The sequence below is a fragment of the Cupressus sempervirens genome, chromosome 10, assembly GCF_028749045.1.
Source record: "Cupressus sempervirens isolate cs-2001-9-10 chromosome 10, ASM2874904v1, whole genome shotgun sequence".
NCBI classification, from domain to species: Eukaryota; Viridiplantae; Streptophyta; class Pinopsida; order Cupressales; family Cupressaceae; genus Cupressus; species Cupressus sempervirens.
Window position 1 is genome coordinate 125,505,974 of NC_143127.1, and position 23,326 is coordinate 125,529,299.

Below are 23,326 nucleotides of genomic sequence, written 5' to 3' on the forward strand. Positions count from 1 at the left end.
AAAACATAATTATTAAGTTATAAATTGTGTTGTGGAGAATAAAAAGCATTGCACAATAGAATTTAATGGAGAAGTCAAAAAATTAAGAATATAGTTTTAAATTGATATTTTGGATATGTTGATATTGTTCTTAAGGTTCAATTCTATTTAGTTTAATTTTACATCAATAAATTCTTGTGAATCACTATTCATAAAACATAGATCAATAACTCTACTTTAAAAACAACACATCTAAATAAGAAAAAATAAATTACTATTATTATTTTAAAATATTTATATTTAAGATATCAATAATAAAGTAGATATATATTTTTAATAGAATAGACTAAAATTTTAGACAACATGATATTTTCTGTCACTTGCTATATATATATAGCAAGTATAGAATTTTAAAATTTTAAATCCACTAATTGTGGAGGACTTAGGTGTTCTTTGTCGTTGTTTTTTGTTAAAGAAAGATTTAGAAGCATCCTGTCCATTTCACAAGTGAAGGAGGCACATGCGCTCTTCCAACTCTAAGACCTAGTGTCACAATCATTCTGAATTTGTGGTGGAAGGGAACCCCATCATGATAGAATACAACCCATAATTACCGGACCTCTTCTAGAAGATGCGATTCATTAACATGTCTAAACCTCATCACGACAACAAAACAAAATCATGACGGACAAAGTCATAAACGTTTCAGCATCAACCAATAAATAAACATTATCTTTCTCTTTTGGGATTGTAAGCGTCCATGCACTAATGGGTAGGTAGGTACTCTTGGACATTTATTCTTAGTTAAATTTTTTATTCAGTATTAAGATTTATAAAATGTATTTGTTTCTTCCTAATAGGAATCCAAAAGTCATAGAAAAATATTTTGCATTTTTCTTCATATTGAATGAAGGAAAAAATAATAATAATCAAAAGGTTGTCAATAGACAAGTTGTTAAGAAAATAATAAAATTTAATACATATATTTAGTGATCTATCTTAAAAAGGTAATAATGAAAGATAATTTAATATATTCTAACACATTGAATTGAAAATATATTTAAAATTATTGTATTTGATCTTGTAGATCGTATTTAGTGATTCATCCATTGTTAAGAAGAGGATAATAAAATATTAAATATAAATATAAATAATCTTTAATTATTAGACTAGTTATTAATATGTGTTGTGATTATTTATTATTATTTTAATTAAGTTCGAGAGACCTCCCAAATAAGAGGCTCACTATTTATCCTTGTATTGTAGGATCTTGCCTTTCATGAAATTCATGTTAATTAAAAATACTTAGATCCTATATGTTTAAGAAATTTGAAACTCAACATTAATTGATTATATTGTAAATATGATATAGATTGGAATAACAAGAACGAACAACCTCTAATTCAAACAAAAAGTAAAATTTTCATAATAATTATTAATTTTAAATGACTCAAATCAATTAACACATTAACTATACACCATGAATATTAAAGTAAAGCAAGTCCAGAGTTTTCCTACACAATATTATATAATTAAAACTTAAAATACATTTTTAAAAATACAAAACTTTTTTCATTAATATTTTTTAGCCAAAGTCATTAAATCTACAACCTATAATTTAACCGGAAAAAATTATCATGAAACCTATTATTTAACCTAACCCTTTCAAAGACAAGGAAAAAGAATGGCAACTTTGTTAGAAGTCTTTCCATGTATCAACTAATCAGTAACTAAGCCAGAATAAAAGCTTGTTATAACAATGTCTTATGTGTAGAGAAGGCAGAATTGTAGGCTTAACTGCCTTTACTCTTTTATCTGCCTCGAAGTCTGGATCAAAATAATTTCATTTTTATTATTTCATTTTGCTCGGAAGCCCTGTGATTCCCAATGCGCGCATTCACACAATCGGCAATGACAACGGAGTCATTGATTGACTAAATGTGGAAGAAATTAATATTTTTGATCAGAACACCACCAACACCGCTCCGCGGATTACTTATAATAAAGGCCCTGGCAAGGCAGATCAAATTTTGCTATTTCCGACAAGAATGCTCTGTTTTCCGCCGATCTAGCTCGGGTTTGGCTCTGGCGTAACATTCTGCATTGTGATGGAAGAATACTTGTTCAAAATAGTGGTGATTGGGGATTCCGCGGTGGGGAAATCGAATCTGCTGTCAAGGTATTCTCGAAATGAGTTTAATCCCAACTCAAAGGCAACCATAGGTGTGGAGTTTCAGACCCAGATCATGGAAATCGACGGAAAGGAGATCAAAGCTCAGATTTGGGACACTGCGGGCCAGGAAAGGTTTCGTGCTGTTACTTCTGCTTATTACAGAGGAGCCGTGGGAGCCCTCATTGTTTATGATATCACCCGCAGGCTTACATTTGAGAATGTCTCACAATGGCTTGAAGAGCTAAAGAGTGAGTGAGTTTTTTTTTCTTTTCCCTCTGTTTTTTGAAGCTTTTTTTGTAGGGTTAACAATGGTGAATAGTAGCTCCTTACTGAACAGTTTTTATCCTGTGATTTGTTCTATGCCGAGGTTATGCTGTTTCTGATTTGCGAAGTTATAATCTGGCTATGTTTTTGTTTAGCATCTTGTTAATTTTGATCGTGGTAATTTCATTTGGGGGGTCCCTGATCCAGGCCCATGTTTGGTCTTAGTGAGAATTCTGTAGCATTTGCAATGTTTTTTTGGCCTAGAGCTGTAATTAAAGATAGTGTAGATCTACATTTAGTATTAATTTCAGAATTTATTGACATTTCCTGAATTGGGGAGGAGCCCATAATTGAGCAAGGAACATTTATTGTAGCAGAGGATCAGATTTCCGTAAAACAGTAGTTGAACAAGGACATGGATTGTCTCAAATAAATTACAATTAAAACAGGGAGATATTAATGTTTGGCCTGAGTAAGAACTCTAAAGCATGTGTAAGGTTATTTTGCGGCCCATGACTGCCATTAAAGATGTGTAGATTTAAACGTGTTATTAATTTCAGAATTTATGAAACAGATTCTGAATTGGAGAGAAACCCATAATTGAGCAAAGAACAATGATTGTAACAGAGTTTGAGATTACCCTAAATGAGGGGCAAGTAGTTGAACAAGGACAATGATTGTCTCAAACAAAATACAAGTAAAACAAGGAGATGCTTGTAAGATATTTGAGAACTCTTGGTTTTTTTGATACAGTCATTTTGTACATCGTATTTGATGTTGAGGTATCTACAGCTGTATGTGAACAGCAATTTGGAGTTTGGAATGGTTTGACTAATAAAACAAATGCCAACTGTTTTAAGATCTTCTGCCAAATAGTACAGATGCCAAATAACATCTCTACCAATACTCTGCAAAATCGATAGATTTCACATTGCCATGATAATTCAATCAAGTTAAGATACAAAAATAGGAAAACAGAAGAACTAGTGCTTGACAATTTGTTGATTGAAAATTTGCTGGAATTAAATTTGTATGCATGAAGTACTAAATGAGAAATTTTTAAATGGGCTCAAACTTCCTTCCAGTAAATTTAAAATCCATTTCGAACCCCCTTATATTAATTCAAAATCTCGTTTCCCTGCTATTGTCAAGGCGTATTAAATTTGCATATGCTAATCCCTGGGCATGAAATCTATGACTTGTGAGAGTGAACCCAAATTTCCAATTTTCTTTCTTGTCTGTAACTGGTTATAAACTCAAGCAATAATCATGAATATTTTTAACTTACTACTAGATTTTTTGTTGAACACCTGATTTGGTAATGGCTAATGGCATCAGATCTGACTTATGTTGTTGTTGGTGTTGCAGCGCACACTGATACGAACGTGGTGAGAATGCTTGTGGGAAACAAATGTGATTTGGAGCATATAAGAGAAGTGTCAGTGGAAGATGGCAAGAACCTTGCCGAAGCAGAAGGACTTTTTTTCATAGAGACCTCTGCTTTAGATAATACAAATGTCATGTCCGCCTTCCAGATTGTGGTTAAAGAGGTTTACAACAGTGTGAGTAGAAAAGTGTTGAACTCCGACTCCTATAAATCTGAATTGTCCTTCGACAGGGTTAAAATTATTGATGGAGATGATGCTTCCAAGTCAAAGTATTCATGCTGCTGAAGCTTTTTCGTTTCTTTTTCCCTTACATTTTTTGTTGGTAGGTTTCACCTGTGGACCTTCAGAATCTTGGATTATAAAAATTTGTTGATGGGGGTTTTCAAGATATATTGTTTATTTAGGCAGTCAATTGTATAAGAGTTGTTTTTGAGTTTATAAGCAGCCAAAGAAGACTTGGTGGAAGTCTGTAAACTGGACTTCCTATGATAGTGAGTCGTAGCTGCTATAAGCAGAGAGCACAATAATCCTGAATTAATTTAAAGCATTGTATTGTAGTTCCTTTTTTTCCTAACTTTATATCATGGTACTATAAAACATTGAGACCGTGTGAATGGAACTTTCAAGATCTGTGTTTTCCCAGGTTGGAGATCCGCTGTTTCTCCTTTAGTTTTCAATTTGGTAGATGAAATTATGGATTATGTAGGATGAGCTTCGCAATTAAAGGAGATATTGGAACATATTCGTTTGGAGCTGGCAATTTAAAGACTTCATTTTCATAATATTTGTGTGCTTTCAAGGCAGGTGAATCTGCAAACCCTTAAAATGGTGAAAATATCCATCTCTTTATATTTATTTATTTATTTATTTATTTATTTATTTATTTGGATTCAGAATGATTAGATTATCTTTAACCCATTGATTAATGTTTAAGATGGTGTATTTTGGGTGGAAGTTCCTAGTCCAACCGTACTTAGGGTGTGGATCCAATTCCCACTTCTAGTTATTGAGCATCTTACTCCACATCTTCATGTGAAGAGTTGGTTTCGATTTTTTTTTGCATTAATTTTGAAGTTAATGCCAATCTTTTAAAGGGAATTCCATAAGTTGGGCCTTCGATTCTTCTCTTACAAGTCATCATGGCCAACCAAAGTGTACTTATTTCAAATTGCAGGCTAGCTTGGTGTATATTAAACTTAACTGAATAGAATCATTCAACAATAAGCATGTACAATTTACATAGCACCAAGGAATAAAAAGAATCTTGCAAATTTGTTATTTCATATTTACTTTATGCTATTATATCTTTAGTGGCATAAGCATACTTATTTATTGTTCTTGGTCTTACTCGTTCTTTTTAGTAGTCAATCAAGATCTTTACAATTTAACTAATGTTCATGTTTTATATCAAATTTAGAACATTTAGTGAAAATCGCAATATTAAATTTTTAAATCAACATTAGTTATCTAATAGATTTTAGAATAAGGACAACATAACTAATGAACATTTTGATCTAATATAATACTAAACTCAAACTAAATATCTAAACATTTAATTTTTTATATTAATATGAATATTAAATATAATATAATATAATTAATATATAATTTTTTACCAAACATTAAACTATAATTTCTATAAACTATAGAGAAAAAATTCTCATACCAAGATTTTATCCATATCAAAGAGGAGCAAGGGGATGACTATAGACCACACCCTCTTATTCCCCTAATAATTGAGCAGAGAAGAAACTAACCAAACATTTAATTTTTAAATTTTATTGATTTGACCATTGATTACAGTATAATATAATTAATTTTTATACTTTCATCAAACATTTAAATTTGACTTGTTTAATTGGAAGTACCTTTAAAACATGATTCTACAACACTTGATCTAAGTAAAAGGGGAGTCAAAATGATTCTACAACACTTGATCTAAGTGTAAGGGAAGTCAATAAAGAGAAGACTTATTCTAAGATTTTATACTTAATTAAGAGTAAAGGGATGACTAAAGACAACACTCTCATGTTAGTGGCTTCTTTAGATTAGTAGAATGTTGAACAACCATTAGTGTCAATACACAAAATAGGTTAGTGTTCCTTAAGTGCATCTCAAAGAAGGCTTAATATAGGTTTATTACCAAAATTTAGCCCCAAATGTTATGGTATATTAAGGATTATGTATATGAAGGAACGAAAAGCTTCGCTCCAAGACTTTCTTTCATATTGTGCATCCATGGAAAAAGCCCTACATTTTTATTGGTCGCATTGCCAAGATCCATACATCTATTATCTAGATCATTAAGGTCCAATAAAAATGTATAGGGGAAACAATCAAGTAATCATCGAGGCTAACTTCGTGCACCTACTATTTCTAATCCATATGTCAAAATTTGTCAATTTTCAATTTTTTTAGTGAACCTCAGTAGGTGAATGAAGAGCTCGAAGCTAATCTTTCGACTTTCCCACATTTATGGATCTCTTTGAAGAACTTGTAGAGTGTGAGGTGGTCTAAAAGTACCATTTTGAAATGTTTGTCTGAAACCTATCACTAGGACCCCAAAATAGCAGCTCACTCAAAAAATAGTACTTATTGCACAAATGGACCAATCAACAATGAAGAAAACTAAAAAATGATCAACTATCAGTACTTGTGTGATCGGCTATTAGTACATGTGCGATCATTTTTTGGGCCTTTTTTATGAGTGGTAATTGTGGGGAAAGGTAGCAATAGACGTAGCGGTAATACAAACATGGACGGCAATTGACTCATCTCCCCTAATACAACCAATTGTCATTAGCATTCTTAGGATAAAGGTCATGTGACTCAAGAAGCCCCTAATTGATTGGATTATAATTTTTACAATTAGACATTAACTAAGATAGGTTAACTGCTTCTCTAATTCGTTTCCTAGCTAAATTGACTAAAATAAGGAGGGAGGTTTATGAGGAAATAAAAGAATGAGATTCAACAATCTTTTTTAGCTAAAGCATTATTACGATGGATGAAATGATGGTTTGAGATTGATGAATCTTTGGTTAAAGAAAGGAGGGAGGATTAAGTAATTTAATACTTAAGTTCTATACTTCTAAAATTCTATAGAAAAATTTCATAAAATTCATAATTTTTTTACAATTCAATTGGCAACTTTTGTGTATATGATATCACATCAGCATATTTTTGGTCTAGCTATTTTAAAAAGTATTAAAAAGGTGACATAAATGGTGATGTGAAAGGACATCCATGTTGTGCTAGTGACATAGATCACATGATTAGTGTTTCATAACCAAAGTATACATTTCATTCAATTATTCATTGTCACCAAAAACAACTTTAAAATACAAATATTGTAAAAGAATATTTTGAAGAACAAAACATTTTTTCATTTACACAAAGACTTTCCAAACATATTCTTTCACTAAATGTTTTTTAATCCTCAAAACACCCGCTAATAGAATCGAACTCTTTACAAACAAACATCATAGCTGGCCCACACTTGAAAAGTAAACAGAGATGCAACAATTTTAAAGGTCCATTCCTTTACATCAAACTTAAGATTTGATATTTAGCGATTCTGAACTATATGTGAAACCCACCGTATAAAACGCGGAGTGCCTTCATAGTCAGGAGAACTGACGTGATAACTATGGTTCCCATTTTCGTCCACCATTAACTCCGCCTCCTTCCCGCAACTTTTCAGATACTCATAAAACATCACGCCCCTCTCGTGAAGCGCATCTTTCCCTGCCACGGCTACGAAAACCGGCGGTAATTTCAAACCAGGATCCAGAGGCGAAACCGCTGGATTGCAGAAGGGGTGATCTCTGGTGGAGCCCACAGGAAGAGCGATTTCCCACAGGGAATTCCAAAGTTGTACATGATTGACCAGCTCCGGCCGTTTCTCTGACTCCGCCATTTTCTCGCTTCCAAAAAAGGGGTGAATGACGAGCACGCCCTTCACCACCAACGGCCTAACGTCCACGTCAGTAACTCGCAGTGCCACGTGGTAGACAACGTTCGCTCCGGCGCTCTCTCCGGCCAAAACGCAACGGGAAAAATCAACGACCGACGGCGACAGCCACTCCTCCGACGACTCTGCCTTCCCGGTGGCATGCTTTGCTACCCATTCCACGGCTTCCGTACAGTCATCGTAGGCCGTCGGCAGCCGGTGCTCCGGCGCCAGCCTGTAATCCACCGATACAATTATAATACCAGCGGTTTTGCACAAAGCGTGAAAATAGTTGTGGAAATCCGTCCGGGCGGAGGAACCAACCGCGAATCCGCCACCGTGAAAATGGATCAGGACTGGCAGTTTTCCAGAAGCGGTTTCCGGCCTGAATATGCGAGCCCAGACGCCGGTTTCCGGATTTATAACGACGTCCTTTGATGCAACGCCGCCCGTAAAATCTGGGGAAGCCGGCACGGTGCGATGTGGAAGGCGCAGCACAGAGCCATCTGAATAGATCTTCAATTCCCCTTCTATTTCTGCCACTACTTCCATTTCTAGGGTTTCCGCAATAAGTTGTATGGATCACCTGATTTATATGTCTAGGTATACAGAAACTGTTTGGAACCCTGCTCTTTAAAAAGCACACACGATTCGAGGATCGAGCCTGCCAAATTACTTTTGAGTTTTTATTGTAGGAAGCGTCTGTTTAATAATAATAACGTTTAGATTCTCATGGCTGGATACACGTTGGCCTCTCTCTGCCCATCCAAAAATTATAGAGTATATTATCTTATCTACAATACAAAATACAAAACGCAATATAACTAACAACAAAAATTGGCCAATATAATGCTTAGATCATTATTTTTTAAAACAGAAAACGTTCCATACTATCTACGACTATGATAAAAAGTACGTATATGCAATTGAGATTATAAGTTTAGATTTATAAGAGACATTTGTAATAAGAAAGTAAATATACATGAGGATCCCGTGAGGAGTATGGTTATACTTGATCCAAGGACAAGGGTATCTAAGGGCAAGGGGAGTAACTAAAGATCACCCCTTCTATTTGTAATAAGAAAGTGAATATACATCGAGGATTTATTATAACCTCATGTTTATACTTGACCCAAGATCAAGGGTATCCAAGGGCAAGGGAAGTAACTAAATATCACACCCTCGTGTTGGACCATGACCTAAAGTCAAACATGATCTAGGAGCAAGGGCACTAACTAAAGCAAGCAACGAGAGTGATGAAAGTCCACACTCTCTAAGTTAGAGTCATATGTGAGATTTTTTTAACTACTCCAACATTAATTAGACACCTTGTTGCCAATATACAAACTTGACTAGTGTTCCTTAATGCATATCATATAAAGGTCAACACAAGAGACGTCTAATGAGAAGCCTTGGCTTCATGTTTGAAAATACCTTAGTTTGGTTGGCCTACTTTGACTTGGATGACATGTTAAGTATCTTAGATTACAAGCCAAAAAATTGTGTTGACTATTCTAGACACATTGTAATACATGACTATAGAATCTCGCATGATTTTTGTTTACTTCTTTTTTTAAAGTTCTAAGTACCTATTCCTAAAACCACTAAGATCACGTTAAAAACTAATAGTAGCACCAATTTTTTGTTATTGTTGTTATCTTCACCCCTAGAGGGACTAAACCCATATGACTCGCGAAGTACCTCCTAGGGTGTATAGAAATGACATGTGAGATATATTGTGTTATATTATATTCTTTAATGTCTACCAAGAGTCCCAAAAACTTAAAGCTTGATTTCATGTATCACATTTTGCATTTGGTGCATAACTCATTTAAACTCTCTCAAATGAAATAACATTATACTATATTGTTGAATTTATGGATAAGGAATAGTTTGCACATTATCTTATATTATTATATGTATATTAGAATAACTAGGTTATTGTGTTGTTTCAATGCCACCAACATGAGATTTGTTATGTATATTATTAGTCCTCGTCGATGACAAGATTCAATTTTCTTAACAATGATGGGGCTTTAAGGCCCTTGTAAGATTATTTTAGGCCTCAATAATAACAAGGTTTAGCAATCTATAACAATAGTGGGATTTATGAGATTGCTATCAAGATTCAACTACTGTAATTTCTGAGTCAAACTTATTAATCCATATTTCAGGAGTTTGGCTCACAAGAACTCATCTCTCGTGAGAACGAATGGTTCACTTAGCCTCATTGCATCTAGGTGATGCTCATAGAGGTGAAGCATTGGACATTCCTGAGAGGTCACTCATCGCAATACTACTCCAACTAAAGTGTACTTTACCATAGAGTTTTAACCTCTATGATTAAACCCACTTAACTTGCTTGTCCATTTGCAAAAGCTTTAGTTAATGTTTTAGAAAACCACAGAGTGGAATCATAATACCAATAATTTGACTTTCTATGAAAAATATATCCTACTTGTCAATCAATGAGTTCAAGGGGCTTTATAGTGAGTGGTTCATAGGGCACAATAATTGTTGGAGTTTTCACATATTGGGTAGCAAGCAAAGTGGTCAATATAAGTTATCCAACTATTAGAACATTTATTAGCCTTGTTAACTCTTAACCGTGTGAGAAAGATAATCAACAACCATAAGAATATCTACTCATACACAATAAAACCAAATATGTTAACTAGGAAAACCCTTGATTAGAGGGAAAACCCCGATGGGGGTGGTATCCACAAAATGATGTACTAATATAAAAATTCCTTGTTAGAGGATGGACTCTATTAGGAGCCAATGAAATACATTTAATACATATCAATCCATGTTAGGAGACTTTGAAACCCTATTAGGAGATTCAAACCCTATTAAGAGTTGTGCCAACCTTGTTAAGAGTTGTAGAAGGTAGATGGACCCACTGTCCAAATAGCTCCAGGGGCAAGACCATCAAACTTACTGTCTAACTACTCCCTGTATTATTCCCTATAGAATAATAGAAATGTATAGCTCCTTCTCTGTCCTTTGACTAGACCAAAACTCTTTTGATCTTGATACCATATCACCAACTTCACATCCAATAATCCCTTGGATCGGTTACTCGCATTTACCAAATACTTCGCATACCACACTTGAATACTTACTTCACAACAAGGAAAATATCCTTCCTCTATACCATATCCTCAAAATAATTCCTTGAGTTAGCCTTGAGGCTTTCCTAATTAATTATAATAAGATCTCTTTAAGATAAACAATTATTTTATAATTAGACAACACTGTCAGCTCACGGTCTTTATAACTTCTCACACGTGCAACCTTTGTTCTTGCGCACCCGTTGATGTCACCATCAAGTTGTCTTCTGTCATTGTTCAACTTCGCACATCAAGATTCTATCTCGGTTAGGAGATATAATCCAACCATCAGAAACTACTTTTTAGGTACTTTGTCAAATATTGTCCTCTATAAATTAGGAATGTCTCCTTCATATCTTCAACTCTTTGCACACCCTTTTGTCTATTTCATCAAGATAGTGTAGAATTCTTCCTCAACTATGATTGACCTGATCATCAACATATAATTTGTACGACCTCATTCTTTGTTTGCTACTTTGCCAGTCTTTACAAAAACCATACAATGTTGACATCAATGACAAAAACAATCATGAATGCAACATGTAAATCATGCTAACAGTCTCCCTAAGTGTTCTAGCAATGCTTAGGATACTCCCCAAAAGGAATACCATCAACGTTCGTGCTAACACATCTAGATGTAGTGAGTGCTAAGTGGACTTGTTGTCCCTCTTATTTTTGCATTTTGTTCCATAACTATCTCGACCTGAGAGATACTATTTTTATTATTACTCTTTTATCCATGATGAGATGCTTCGATGACCATACATGGTTTTGATTACCAGTATCACAATTGTTAGATTCTAGACGATGTTGTTATTCAATTTGGTCATATATGCACAGTGATGCTAGAGATGTGACATGACGATTTATGATGATGCCTAATTTATTTTGTATCAAGACTTGGATTATGGATTGTATCTACATATGATGGATGTTATTAGATTCATTGTTAATTTGTCTTTGTGTTGTGGATATATGTCTTTTACCTTCAATAGATATATGCTCATATGACTGCAAATGATTATTAACATGTTATATCATGTAATTATATGTCATTATATTGTGTTGCGCCATTGCTATGTGCTCTTGTCCATTGGTGCTAGTACAAAGTGGGAGCAAAGTCAATTACTTGCTTGCAAGATCTACAAGGTGTTTCAGTCTCCTTCAACATGATGGTGTGTTTATTTGTGCTTTATGTAACACCTCGCCAGGGAACCCAAAATAAATTAACCTAAAGTTGCACTAAGTTTTTCAAACAATATTTTTTTTGAAAGATAATAAACAACAACAGATAAAATAGCAAAAGCAATAACTCGCATACATACAACTATCCAAAACAAATTACATCTCTTAAGGGTTCCATGACGTTGAATCACATGTAAAACTTTATTAATATTAAATCTAACACATAACCAAAATCCACATCATGGAATAACCACAAGTACGAATCCATTTAAATAATATACAATTGTATAAGATGCCACTTGGCAAAATTAGAATGAATGATCATCCACTATACAAGTCACAGGGTATGAAAAGATCAAAGAATATACATCATAAATAAATACATCATCCTGTAGGATCTCTGATATTCAAATTTAGTACAATAGAGTAAGATCCATCCAACAGAAATACAAAATCAGAAAGAAAGGAATAATTGCACAAGAACATCCAGCAACGACATACAGTTGTCGGATCTCAATGGTATAAGAACAATGCACTACCACCCAACCTCATGGAACCTAAATGGCCCACTCCCATCATGCTAAGGAGATAATCTCAAGTCTCATACAAGATATCAATCCATAAGTCATAACCAACATCTAGGTCAAGGAAATCCTAATATCAATTTATCTCAAAGGTACCAAGACACAAGTATCATCTAATCCCAGAGGCAACAAAGACACGTAGGAAATCTACCATGTAAGTGGGAAAGTGTCATCGCATGAGCCAACTCTAAGGTTACCTTGGAAGCCTCTTTAGACTCCAGCCCCTTAGTGTCTATATGCGGCACCAGTATCGTTTCGTACAGACAAGGCATACTAATGAAGCAAGGTCACAACCAAGCATCCTCTCTACTCCCATCCTAGCCTGTAATATCACTCGAGGCACGAGCGAGGAAAAACACTAACTCTTATTAGTTTATTTTAAACCCATTTAATGAAATGTTATCACTTATTAAAACAACTTACAATGGGTTACCCAGGTAGCCACTTAGGGATCTGACCTCCATTGCAAGCCACTTCCCAACATACACACAGATTACCTACCTTAGACTCATAAAATCACAATTTTCGCCTCAATCCTTTACAAGCAACTAGAAAGAACCTATGGATAAAACATAGTATTCACCTCATTCCTTTACAAGCAACTAGAAAGCACCTAAAGATAAAACATAGTATTCACCTCAGTCCTTTACAAGCAACTGGAAAGCACCTAAAGACCAAACACAATAATCACCTCAATCCTATACAAGCAACTAGAAAGCATCAAAAAACAATTGATCGAAGCTCAAAGGTCACACTAGGAAAATCACCATAATCACCTTAGTTCTATACAAGCAACTAGAAAGCATCAAAAGATAATTGATCGAAGACTCAAAGGTTACTCTAGGGAAATCATATCATTCACCTCAGTTCTACACAAGAAACTGGAAAACACTACAAACATCTTATCAAACTCATTATAGAAAATACATGACACATCACCATGGTTGGGTATAAAAGATCATATACATAACATCAACAAAGAACAAAACTCCAAAACAATAACTCTTGACCTCTAGTAGACATCCAAAATTGGTCAACCCTCTAAGTCAACCTCAAAGCCAACACCAAGAAAACATATAACATAGTAGTGTAGTTTCATAGATTTTTGTTTGGTTTTGAAAACATATGATTTTGTTTAAACATCAGGGTTCAAGTTTTTTGTTTCTTTTAAAATCTCGTCAATATTAGAAATAAATAACACAATTATATCCTATTGATTTAAACCAAAACTCAGTTCCCAAAACTTGTAATTCATTAATTAAACTACATTTTGAATAAATATTTTTAGAATTAAATAATAATTATTAATTATTAAAATAATTTATCTCTCCTTTATCAAACTACTTCGATTCAAAAGCATTTCTGGGACTACTCCCATATACAATTTGGAACAATGATTTACCTATACTACTGATGACATGATTATTGTATGCAAATTCTACCTATGATAAAATCAAATCCTAACCTTTTGGCTTATCCCCAACCAAGCATCTCAGTAAATTCTCCAAACTTTAGTTCACCACCTCTATTTGTCCATCAATCTGTGGATGATGCAATGAACTAAACTTTAAATTTGTCTTCAATTTCCTCCATAATGTATGCCAAAAATACCCAACAAACTTGGTATCTCAATAAAAAACTATGCTCTTTGGCAGACTCTAAAAAAACAACTCTACCACATGAACAACATCACTATTCTTCTTGCAAGGAATGAAATTTACCATTTTTTACGAATTTCTCAACCACAACAAATATGAAAACATGACCTCATTGTGTCCTTGTTAAACCAAGAAAAATATTCATGCTGACATCTTCTCATGGCTTCTCAAGTACAAGTAATAGTTGATATAACCTCGTATTTTGCTTCACTCCTTTTGTCATTGCACATACTATGCAACTCTGCACAAACTTCTTGACTTCTTGTTGCAATTGTGAACAATAATAATTCACAGCAACCAAAGCAATTATTTTATCTCTACCAAAGTATCTAGGAAGTCTTTCATTATGCTTCTCCTTGATGATATTCTCTCTCATAGAACTTCTAGGAATACACAACTAATTTCCCTTGAACAACACACCATCTTGGATTATGAAATCCAACCACTTTTTGCTATCAAGTGTAATAGGTTCTACACAAGCTTTCTAAGCTTCATCAAAATTAGGATCCTCCGGATACATAATCTTGATTTTCTTAAACCTAATCACCTCAATCTACATCTTTGTTAGCAAAAGTTGTCTTCTACTAAGAGCATCTACAACTTTGTTATATTTTTCACTCGTGTTTTAAAACAAATGTATAACTCTATAAAACCTCAACCCATTTCAAATGCCTTTGGTTCAATTTTCCTTGACTATTTAAATATTATAAAGCTTTATGATCAATATACAAAACAAACTCCTTAGCTTAATTAGCCTTTTGCAAAATTTGATACGTGGGTTGTGGGGAGATGTTGTGTTGACTTCTTATATGGGTGTTATGCGAGGTGCAAAAATGAGATGGAATGGGATGTGTGGAGAGGCACAAATAAAATATGAATATGAATAAATTTTATTGCTAGTCTAAAATGGATTCCCTCAACTTGGTGTATATACGTGTAGGAAAAGAATCACCACAACTAGGTTTGCTTGGTGTTGGAAGAGTATGTGTGTATATCATTATCGTTAAAGGAGGGGGAGGGGAGGTTTTGGTTGGGGCCTTATGTTGCTCCTACTAACCACTAATGTGATTGTATGTAAGCCACTTGTACACTATGTATACAAGACCCTTCCTCTTCCTTTTCCTTTTCTTCCTTCTCTACTGGAAAATATCACTATAGATCATAGGGGCACAACAAGAGACAAAATATGTATTCACTCTTGAATCCTAAATGAATGAATGAATGGATGGAAAAACTGGGGCACAAGTTATAACACAATCAATCAAAATTTAATGACATTTAGTTTCCCTTCCATTCCCCCAACTTAAAAAAAGCTTTGATTGTGTAGCTTCCTAGTTTCTCTTTATCATTGATTTATGTGTATTTAAAGAGGAAAGTGTTAGAAACAATAGTCCACTAAGATAATAGAACCTGGGGGTGTGTAAATCAATTATCCAACAATTAAAACATTTATCTTCTTTAAACAAACTTAACCAAAGTAAATAGCAACCATAATAAGATGCACATAGATAATTACACGAGATATGTTAATTAGGGAAACCCTTGATTAGAGGGAAAACCCTAGTGGGAATGATGCCCATAAGATGATATACTAATATAAATATTCCTTGTTAGAGGATGGAACCTATTAGGAGTATGTTACAACATTAAGTACATATGAGTCCCTGTTAGGAGACTTTGAATCTCGTTTAGGAGATTCCAACCCTGTTAAGAGTTATAGTACAATGTATGCTATTGGAATAAATTATTGGAAAGAATTCTTCTGAGAGGAGGGGGTGAATCAGAAGTACTAGCCTTTTAACTGTTTCAAATCCTTAATAACATAGTTTTGAAACGAACATGCATGCATATAAATATTAAGCAATCATAAGAAACCAATATGCATCGCCACATAACACTTAAGATTTGGTAACCCAGAAACCCTCCAGAAATAAGAAGGTAAAACTGGGGTGGGGATGATACCCACAAAATCACTGCAGTAATAATGTTTGACCACTTTTGATGGTCTGCCCTGTTAAAGGCCTGCCCTGTCAAAGGCTTTACACTATATCAATACTGACCTGATTAAAGGATTTACAAACACTTTACATGAAGTGTCACCCTGTCAAAAGATTTAGTCACCTAGTTAAAGGATCTATAAAATAGCTGCTAAGCTAACCTATCATCATAGGATTTCCTTTCTAATACAATGACTAAAGAGTATTAGGTATAATAAACCTAATGGCTTACAATCCTTCGATTGTTGAATATAGGCACTTGATCTGCTCTTTCTAATCTTGATCCTCTATGATTTTATTCTCTTTTCTCTAATATTAGTCTTCCTTATACACCCTTTTTTTTTTTTGCTCTACTTATTCAATGTGATTTTGTCTTCCTTATAAAGACACTCGAAGACTTAGGGTTAGGTATGGATCTGTGATCCATATTTAATCTCTGATTTTTGCTTATTCCTTGCACATCTCTTATTGATTGCATGCCTTCTCCATTTTTCTTATTGGCTGCATGTAGATTGCATAGGAAATATAAATGATTTGATCTTATCACTTAAATCTTCCGAGATTTGTCTTATGTCGGCTATGAAAACAGTTTACATCTGAGTTTGTGAAGTTTCAAACTCATATGTTGATTCTGAGTTACTCGGCACTTACTGCTTCTTGATGCTCGGCACCTTCTGTAACTCGGCTTCTGTATATGCTCCTATCTTGCTCGACATTGTTTAAGACTCGACACCTGAATAATGCTCGACACTTAGATCATGCTCGGCACCTATACTCACTCGGCACCTGATCTTCACTCGACACCTGAAGATCACTCAGCACCTAATGAATTTCCTGACTCGACACATGCTATGGCTCGGCATATACAGTGTACTCAGCTTCAACGTGGAAAGTGGTTAAGTGTGTTGGCACTCAAGTGTCAAAACCATTTTTAGACTAACAGTATGTAAGAGGAGCCCACTGCCCAGACATGCAATTTCAACTATAAGAAGAGTTCACTGCTCAAACATGCAATTTACTATTATTTTCTTCTTTCCTTTGTTCTTTCAACTAAACCAAACACTATTAGACCTTATAGACCAGGTCATGAACCTCAGATCCAAATATCAAACCTCAGATCACTTAGCAAAACCTCAGCAATGAAGTCTCTTTCACTTTTGCTCTGCTTTGCTCAACTTCGCATTCCATTCTTGTGTTTCTTACAAATACCATCTACATGCCTTTTATGATAAAGGAAAATGCCCTTCCTTTATATCATGTCCATAAAATAATTCCTTCAGCCAGTTGTTAGACCTTCTTAATTAATCATTATAGGACCACATTAAGAACATGTTACACTTAGCGATAACATTAATCTTCTGCCTTGCAACTTGAATATCTTTCCATACACATTATATTATCATGAACAAACTTAGCCACATCATCACCAACATGTCTTCTTCACATCCTCAACCTTGATTCTCAAGATAACAACTCTACTAAGAGATATAACAAGTTTACCAAAAGATGCCTCTGTGAACTCTATCTCAAAATAGACATCACCAAAACTTGCATAACTTCTTCCAGACTTATTATTTCTTCATCCGATGTTGGCTACATATTCTAGATACTTAGAAGTATCTCCCATAACCTTGGGTAGTGAGAATACTCAACTAGTCATCCGTACCAACTTGATCTTTCCACTGTTCTTCTCTCAAATACCACAAAAATTTTTAATGTTGACATCAATGACAAACTCAGTCATGAATGTAACATATCATCATAGTAATATCTATAATACTCCCCCATAGGAATAACATCAGCATTCACGCTTCCAATAGAGAGAGCAAAGAGCTTGTGGTTAGAACACCACATCAAATCCATGTACAACAAAGGGCTATAGGCTAGTGCACACACACACACACACACAAACACATGTGTGTGTGTGTCTTTTTGGTATATATACATTATGCATGTGCTTGTTTAAATGGCATGTATGTCACTCATCTAGGGTAAGTACGTGGATACACTAAATGAATCTATGATAATGTCTTGGGAATGAGTGTGTTGTATAATTGGGCTAGGGGATCACATTTTGTGCTACAACTTAGTGTTGATAAGAAGTCATCCCAAAAATATTGGTGCCACAAATTGTGCTGCTCAAATGCAACAAGGGCTACAATGTTCTTAGGGCGGGTTGATGGTGTTTTTGCGCAAATTTTTGTGGTTTCAAGCAATTTCATTTTCAAATATAACTAGGTTTCAAGAAAATTGCATTTTTAAATTAAACCAGGCTTCAAGGCAATTTCATTTTCAAATCACCTAAATCAGGTTTAGCAGAATTTCATTTTCAAAGCACATAAATAAGGTTTCAAGCAATTTTATTTTTAAATCACATAAACTTGATGCAATGCATGTCCTTACCCAAGTAATATTGATGATGCGTTGGCTTGCAACATTGAGTCACCCACACAAGAATCTTGTCCTCAAACCTCAGATTCAAATAGTGCCTTTCACATGTGGTTGACTATGAAAATGATTTTTTTTAAAATTCCCCAAGATTGTCATAATTCCAACATATTCCAACATGGTGGTCGAAATTGTGATGACGTTGGGGGGCAATTGAAATAAATTAAAAGAAAAAACCAATTTCGCAAAACATGCCCCCTCCGTTGGAACTTAATGTATGAAAATAGGGCCTAATGTAGTAGTGTGTTTGGAAGCCCCTCTTTCTCTTGTATCAAATGACTCAATGTGAAAGTGGTTACTTAATGAATTCATCTCATCTAATTGACATTGTTAAATTCATTGCATCCATTTTCCTTCTAAACATTTTGGTGAACTTAGTGAGTCACCTCTTTTCAACTTTGGAGTTAGATCCCTTGATCTCCTCTTTGCATTGGGTGGCAAACCCCATACATCTCTTCTTTTAATTTTTGGAGTTAGATTTTCTATATTTGTGTGATTGGATCTTTTTATGCTCTTTCTACATTGATAGTTGTGTTCTTAGAACTAATTAGAGTTTCAATTTGTGATCTCCTCTTTTTAGAGTTTTATTATATTAAGTCCAACCTCTAGCATTCTCATAAGGAGAAGTCATAGAATCAATGGCTCTTTTGATCGTGATTCCTCTTTTCTTCTTAGGACCCATGATGATACTAACACTTTTTTCCTTAAGATCTCAATCCTACCATGGAGCATAACTCTTCTCACTCTTCCCATGATAAAGATGAAACCTTAAGAGATCCTCCTTCCCAAGTTGATAAACATTCTCACGAGTTTGATAAATTGGAAAATTGGCTTGTACAAGAAAACCAAAATCTTGATAGGGTTTTTGCTATTGAGGCTATTGAGAAGCTTAATACTCATGATGATGATAACATCTCTATCTTGTGTGGCATATCTTAGCTTATTAATACTCATGCTAGGCCTTTGACGGAATGTGCATAAGAGTTAGGATACATTGCTCCTTCCACAACTATTGAACATTATATTCCTATTCTCGCCACTATTCCTACCATTCCTACTTATGCACCTCCTCTCATGATAACTTCTACACAAGTCTCTAGTCCTATAAGGGATGGTCTTCCTAACCCTTCACTTCCCTTGAGTGTTACTCCTACCTCCATACCTTCTTCATTACCCTCATACAATTTGTTGCCCCACTTTTCCTCCTCTAATCGATTAGTAAAGTGGAAATCTGTGCTCCAATAAGGTACTAGGCATGTTCAAGTCTAGGTCTAAGCCCCCTTAGGTGGAAAGATTTTTCATTCTCCCCTTCTCCACATTTCATAGCCTTGTGGTTCTCCTTTTTGAAGTAGGGATTTTGTGGGTAGCTTAGAGCCTAATTCGATGGAAATTCATATTTCTCGTGCAAAGATCATCTACAAAGTTATATCTACTTGCGGTCTATCATTTACTCAATAAAAATAGAGGCTTGCAGAAATCTAGACTTGTCTTCTCCTTGGTGGGTTTTCAACCCATGAAGACAATTTTGCACAAAAGAATTTCAAATGATGCATACAATTCAAAAACAAGATAATAATGAAGTGTCTTATTATAATTTTTTTCCTTGATGATTATCTAGCTCAGGAAGTATTCAGGATTTGTCATTACTTTAATAATCATTCTAGGTGGAAAACTCAAAATCAACTTCTCCTTGGCGGGTTTTAAACCCATGAAGTTGGTTTTCTGTAAAGGGCAATTCTGAAGAAAAGAAAACAAAAGGTGGGTCCCTAATGAATTTTTGCACTCACTTTAGACATTTCCAAACCCAAAGGAAACCATAGTCAAAAGGTGAAGTAAAATGGAAGCTTGGGCAAACAAATGAAATTTGTCTTCTCCTTGGTGGGTTTTCAACCCATGAGGACAATTTTTTGGATCTTAAAGAAAATCAAGCTTGGAAGTGGATTGGACCCACAAATTGCGTGCAAAACTTCCAAAGATGATAATAGGAGTATCCTAACTATTGTAGAAAAAAGTTATTAAGTAGAATTTGACTTAGCGGGTATTCTCTTATGAAGTATTCTATTTGTGACTTTCTAAAACTTAATGGGAAATGCGAAAGTAGGTATGTGAGGACATAAAATTACCACTGGGCCAATAGAAAAGTGAAAAGACACCGAGATATTCGTTAAAGCCAAGCATTTACCATCTTAACAGATCTCTCTTTCAATTCATTCGTGTAGCGCAAATTCTAAAGATCAATGGATGAATTGAAGCTCCTATATAGATGGAGACACGAACAGTTGCAAAAACTACCACTCTTTCTTGAATTGTTATTTTTCTAATTTGCACAACTTTTTCAAAAAGCTTGTATCTGTGCATTTGCTATCCTTTTCTTTTTGGAATTCAAAATTCATTCTCAAACAGAATGACAACTAGATTTGTGGGTTTCAATGGCTTGAATGAAATTAAGTCTTCACTGCAAAATTTCACAGATACTTCTCTTTGTTTCTATAACATGCAAGATTTTCAAAAGAGAGCGAGATCAGAGCCAATACATCCCATTACTAAGAAGCTTTGAGGATGTGGGCTAGTTGAGGAAGTTGGTTTTCCAACTACAGTCCAAGCTCCAAAACTAATTTATGAATGCATAAATCATTGTAATCTAGACAATAGGCATATTGTATTGCTAGATAATATAGTATTTATCTCTCTTGATAGGCGAACTATGGTGAATTCCCTTCGACTTCTGGAGCGAGAAGAATTTTTCAGATTTAACATTTGGAGGGGCCATTTTCGAATTCTCTATGAAGAAGATGATTTGGAGAAAGGAGATCATGCAATCATGGTTCCAAAAACCACGGAGCGCCAAGAGTAAGGTTCCTAAGACTCTATTTGGGACTAACCTCAAACCTAAAATTGTCGACATCATGGTCCTCTTACATAGATTGAAAGGTGAGGTAGAAGCTTTAAACTTTGTTGAGCAATATTTATTTTTGGTACAAGTCATCTGCTCTGATACCCAATATATTGATTGGGTGTATGAGGTAAGAGAGAATCTGTGTAATGCTCTTCGTGCCGCAAAATTCTACAATACATTCTATATGTCTTCTTTCCTCATTTACATGTTAGCTAGCTTCTCTATAATTATGGCCATGCCTCCCAAGGGTGGAAAATTTTCCTGATGATGTGAAGTCTTATGAGTTCTACCCATGTTTACAATTGGAAAATAGTTATGCAGAGTATATAAGAGTTAATGATGCATTTACCATGAGAATTTGCAGGGAGCTCTAGGGATGCCCGAAGAGGAGATTCAGCCCTGAAGCTATGGCAGCCATTAGTCAATTCAAGAGTTATTTCATCCAATTCTCATCATTTTCATATTTGCATCTTGCATCTTTTGATGGATTTCCCTTGAAGTTGCTGAGATATCCAAGTGATACAATCATGTTAATCAAGATCGTGAGGCAAGCAATTCAAGTGAACATGTTAAGCAAGAGTTTGAAGAAGAAAGGTTATGAGTTTCCCATGAAGGTGGGAGCTTTCAATTGTGAGTCTCATTTTGACGTAAAGAACATGCTCAAGGTGTTCAAAGATGAAATACAAGTTGGAGATGTACAAGGTCTTGAGACCCATGTTTGATCCAAATGGGTATGCAAGAGATGTTTTGTAGATTGGAAGTGTAATCAAACATATCACCACCATCAAAGATTACTAGGCTGATTGTAAAGAAGAGTTTGAGAGTCACGATCATGCTTTTGCTAGGCTTACAATGGATCAAGTAAAGATGTATGTAATTAATATTGATGTTGAAGGAGCAGAGGATGATGGACAAAATATGTATGATAACACCTATCTGACAAAGTTAAGAGGCACTCCTATCAATTATGAACCTTACGAAGATGCAGGAGAGGATATAGATGTTATGATGGCCCAGATTATTAAAAGGACCAAAAAATGGGTCCAATGAACCATAGCTAGGAAGAGTCAAAGCAAAAGTACCATAGCTCAAGCCTCTCCAACAGGTGCACTAGCTCCCTCCTCTTAAGTTGGCACATCAAATGTAACACTGGTTATCACTCAAGGACCAACCCAACCATTAGGTGAAGGTGATCAACCCCCCAACAAGAACATTCCCCTAGCTTAGACTTGCCAGGACAACTCCCTCCCAATAATTGGATTCCCATCGAAATCAGAGAAAAAGAAGGTGGAAGAAGCAAAAGATAGTGCGACCACTCCTCCCCTTCGCCTCATAGCAGGCCATTCTCATCTGTAAGTCTTGCACTTATCTTGCCAAATACCCCTTACGTACAAGTGGTGGATTTGGGAGATGGTGGCAGTGAGAGTGAGTCTACTAAATCTGATGAAGCAGTGAAGAAGACTTGAGGGGAAGAGAAGGGCCAAGGTTCTTCACAACTTGTTTCACAAATTTCAAAGAAGCCTTTCTCTTTGACTATGAAAGCAATCACTCTAGCCAAAAGAAAGATGTTTAGCATAGACTCTCTCGGGACTGCAAATAAGGTAATAATCATAGATTCATGGTTGGAGGACACCCTAGACAGAAAGAGAAAGAGGAGAGACGAAGGAGCTCCCAACAAATATACTTTGC

The 23,326-nt window shown here is 35.0% G+C and overlaps 1 protein-coding gene and 1 pseudogene across 2 annotated transcripts; one reads left to right on the forward strand and one right to left on the reverse strand.

Annotated features, from left to right (window-relative positions):
- The first annotated feature begins 1,681 nt into the window (after nucleotides 1–1,681).
- On the forward strand, nucleotides 1,682–4,453 carry LOC149532928 (ras-related protein RABA5c-like). The gene is made up of 2 exons (XM_089803202.1): nucleotides 1,682–2,400; nucleotides 3,785–4,453. Exons 1-2 carry the CDS (start codon nucleotides 2,088–2,090, stop codon nucleotides 4,087–4,089), a joined length of 618 nt encoding a protein of 205 aa, XP_089659328.1. The 5' UTR covers nucleotides 1,682–2,087; the 3' UTR covers nucleotides 4,090–4,453.
- Nucleotides 4,454–7,167: 2,714 nt separating this feature from the next.
- Nucleotides 7,168–8,669, reverse strand: LOC149532929 (tuliposide A-converting enzyme 2, chloroplastic pseudogene; annotated as a pseudogene). The gene has a single exon (XR_016357279.1). The product of XR_016357279.1 is annotated as a tuliposide A-converting enzyme 2, chloroplastic pseudogene (transcript).
- Between the last annotated feature and the right edge of the window lie 14,657 nt (nucleotides 8,670–23,326).